The 3,906-nt window shown below is 41.4% G+C and overlaps 1 protein-coding gene across 2 annotated transcripts in view; it reads left to right on the top strand.

The window, feature by feature from the left end:
- Window positions 1–582: 582 nt before the first annotated feature.
- Window positions 583–3,906, top strand: part of itga4 (integrin alpha 4) — a 17,841-nt gene continuing 14,517 nt past the window's right edge. The window contains exons 1-4 of one of the 2 annotated variants that reach the window (XM_084023025.1): window positions 583–935; window positions 2,150–2,347; window positions 3,010–3,128; window positions 3,661–3,761. In XM_084023025.1, coding sequence (XP_083879151.1) covers window positions 2,163–2,347; window positions 3,010–3,128; window positions 3,661–3,761 — 405 coding nt within the window. In that variant the 5' untranslated portion in view covers window positions 583–935; window positions 2,150–2,162. Of the gene's footprint in view, window positions 941–2,149; window positions 2,348–3,009; window positions 3,129–3,660; window positions 3,762–3,906 lie in introns of both variants that reach the window. The other variant, XM_084023026.1, reaches the window with a different exon arrangement.

Raw genomic sequence — 3,906 nt, 5'->3', positions numbered from 1 at the left:
GTCCTGAATTCCAAAGTTGACGAAGTTAAAGTACAATGTGCTTAAAGTACCAAACGTTGTTTTTTTAAAGGATGGGGTACTTTGTTTTATTCATTATCATCTATTATATTTTCATTATTATTTAATATTCATTGTCTTCTGAAACTGTGGAGTAACTAATGTTACTAATTATACCTGAACTACAGTAAAGTAGATTTTCCTCTTGACATCTAGTGTAGAAGTACTGCAAAAGTACTAATAGGCTACTTCATAACTGTGGCTGATATTAATGATGTTGTTTATTTGTTTACTTGTTTGTTGTGTGTTTTTAGAAAGCTGAATGTGTGTTTTCTGCTTCAGACGGTAAAATCAGATTAAAGCCACGCTGACTCCATTCACACTGGAGTGATAATAACCGAAGAGGAAACACCCGAACACACACACACACACACACACACACACACACACACACACGCTCAAAGCCGCGTGCACACTCTCGCGCGCTTACTTCAGGCGGACATGGCGGGGGTGGAGAGGAAACACCGTTACACACGCACGCGCGCGTTGGACAGAGGGAGGGTCCCCGCGCGCTCGTCTCTCAGTTTCATTGACTTCTTTCTGAAACTGAGATGAACTTTTAGTTTGCTTGATTCCTCTCTCCACTTTTCTCTCTTCCTTCTCCTCCTCCTGTCCGTCACACCAACCAAGCCTCGTGCGCTTCCTCGCGCACGAGACCGTTCAACGGACCGAGGTGTCCGCGAGCGACTCGAGACGGGATTTAACTGAGACTTTTTTTGTGGAAGACACAGCGGCTCTTTGGTTCAGTCTGGGCCGGTTCTGATCCAACGTCTGGTTGCTCTGGACCCGCAGTCTGACCCTGGATATATCTGCTGTCTGACCCGGGATTTATCTGCTGTTTGACCCGGGATATATCGGCTGTCTGACCCGGGATAGCGGTACAGTAAGCTCGCCGTTATACGATGATTAGTCGGTTGATTTGTGAATGGACGGAAAGTTTGTAACTGACAAGAAAAAGTAATCAGTGATAAAAAAATTAAAAAAAATCTTCTTAAGAACAGATTTTAAATCAATGTTTTATTTATGGTCATATTGGAAAAATAAGTAAAACAAATATAGACATTTTGTCAGATTTCTTCAATGATTAATCATCATTAATCATAATAAAGTGAGAGCCTTTCCTTCAGTATGAGAACCACAAAGTTTAAACATTTTCCGTTTTAAAGTGCTGATATAAAACTTTTATTAATTAGAAATATTCAGGTAACAGGGCTGGAACAAGAATTTTGGGGGACCTCAAAAAACTTTGCTAAACCCCACTTAACAAGCTTGTGCCTGACAGACTCCGATTTATATTATTATTACGTGTGTGACAACTTTATGGGATGGACCCTCCGATCTTTTGGTTAAAGAGTTGAAATCGGCTTATATTCAGCCATGACATTGAATATCTAAAAACATTTGTCGCTTTTTTTTTTTTTATCCGTCATCCGGTAAAAGTCGTAATGCACAGAAAACAAAAAGAAACAGTTGGAAGACTTGACACCTGTCGGTAATATAATCACTGCGGTTTCTTTTTCGTACATTGGTTGCGAGCATTATCTACTGTCCCTGATCCCAAACTGCTCAGCAATCGTTAGCCATAATCCGTCTCTGCGTCTTTTATCATCTTTAGACTATTTGTAACAGATTAAACAGATGCGAAAAACGCAGAAAATCGAACCTGTTCCGAATTCTTTTTTTGACAGACGACAGTCAAACGATTTCTAACTAAAAGGCCTTCAACCGTGTTTTTTGTACTACAACGCGACAGCAAACTTCCCGGCACTCCATTCTCCGACTCTCGCTAACAAGTCACATGACACGATAAAAAATCTGACGTACGTTGACGTTGAGCGATTTCCCCGAGCGATAACATTGCAGGAAGTTTAACGATCTCCCTCATCGCTGGATCAATTGTATAAAGTTTTGTCCTCATCAGTCACTCAGGCTAGCTTTCCCCCCTGTTTTCAGTCTTTATGCTAAGCTAAGCTATGATGTATGTATGTATGTGTCTATGATGTAAACAAGAACATTTTCAATAAAGTTATGTGAATTTAAACCGATAACACGATATTGATTATTGATTTGTGTCTCTCTGGTGTCCCTGCAGTCTGTCCTCCATCATGTCTTCCTCGGCGGGCCGCAGCCTGGTCCTGGTCCTGGTCTTGGCCCTGGTCCTGGTCCTGGTCCTGGTCCATCCTGCAGCAGGGTACAATCTGGACCAGGAACACAGTCTGGAGTTCAGCGGCCCCGCCTCCTCCATGTTTGGATACTCAGTCCTGTTGCATCGCCATGGAGACCATAGCTGGTATTGATCTAATCTTAAACCTATTTCCATCTTCTATTGATCCTTTGTTGATCATCTTTTAATATTTTGCTGATCTGCCGGTGATCTACTATTGATCTTTTATTGATGTACTAGTCAGTCGATTTTGATCTTTTATTGATCCTTTATTGACCTGCTATTGATCCTTTGTTGATCATCTTTTCATATTTTATTGATCTACTAGTTATCTACTATTGATTCTGTATTGATGCACCAGTCAGTTTATTTTCATCTTTTATTGATAGTTTGTTAATATTGATCCACTATTTATTTATCAGCTATTTATTTGCTGCTATTGATCGTTTATTGATTTACAGGTCGGTCTGATTTGATATTTTATTGACTGGTGTTTTAACTAATATTAACGACCCTCTATTGATCTGCTATTGACCCTTTGCTTATCATTAAATTCAGACTCATTTAATTATGCTTCTGATTCTCTATTGGCTGCGTCTCCACAGTCGGACTTTGTCTGCGCTGGTTTGCGTGTGCATGCTAATTAGCCCGTTCTTGTCAATGAGAGAAGCCCTTTGATGCTTCACACACAGATGCCATTCAGACACTGAACAGACACAAACACAGATCCTGTCTGTCTGTCTGTCTGTCTGACTGTCTGACTGTCTGTCTCTCTGTCTCTCTCTCAGGTTGGTGGTTGGAGCCCCGGTCGCAAACTCATCCTTCAGTCCGAAGGCTCGATCTCCGGGAGCTGTTTACCGCTGCAACATCACCGCCGAGTCCCGCCACTGCCACCCCATGCATGCTGGTGTGTGTGTGTGTGTGTGTGTGTGTGTGTGTGTCTGCACACCAACCTGTTCCTCGTATGATAAAACAGAAGATGAAGAGTATTATCTAAAGCATGACAGATCCTACAAAGCATATAGTGCTATATAGTGCAGTCGTATGAGGAAACACATGTTTGTTTGTTTTTGACACGATGTTGTTGACGGTCTGAACATGAGTAAACAAAGGTGTTGGACTCCGGATCCGACCACGTTAACACTATCAGTTAGAACCCATTTAATCCCAAATCTTCCCCAAATCACGTGTGATTAGGAAACCCTTTGAAATAATCAGCTAACCTGATATATATTCTGAAATTTTCATGGGAACGTAGGAGAAAAAATGTGATATATATTAACAAACACACACTCACTGTCCATTTTATTAAGTCCACCTGTTCAGCTGCTCATGAATATATAGATATATATATATATATTTTTTTTTGAGCGATGGGATTAACAAGTGTGTGTCAAACTGTGTAATTAAGTTGATTTATTGATTTGGATCGTTTGCAGGCGTTCAGAGCTGTGGGAAGACGTGTGATGCAGAGAGTGATCACCAGTGGCTGGGAGTCAGTCTGTCCAGACAACCTGGAGTCAACGGAGGACACATCCTGGTAACACACACACACACACACACACACACACACACACACACACACACACACACACACACACACACACACACACACACACACACAGCTGTTAACCTGCTTGGGGCCAGATAATGTTATTGTGAGTGCTAGTTGTTGCAGCTCATGT

Source organism: Eutrigla gurnardus (genome assembly GCF_963514095.1).
Source record: "Eutrigla gurnardus genome assembly, chromosome: 12".
Classification (NCBI taxonomy): domain Eukaryota; kingdom Metazoa; phylum Chordata; class Actinopteri; order Perciformes; family Triglidae; genus Eutrigla; species Eutrigla gurnardus.
This window is presented reverse-complemented; position numbering and strand designations above follow the sequence as displayed.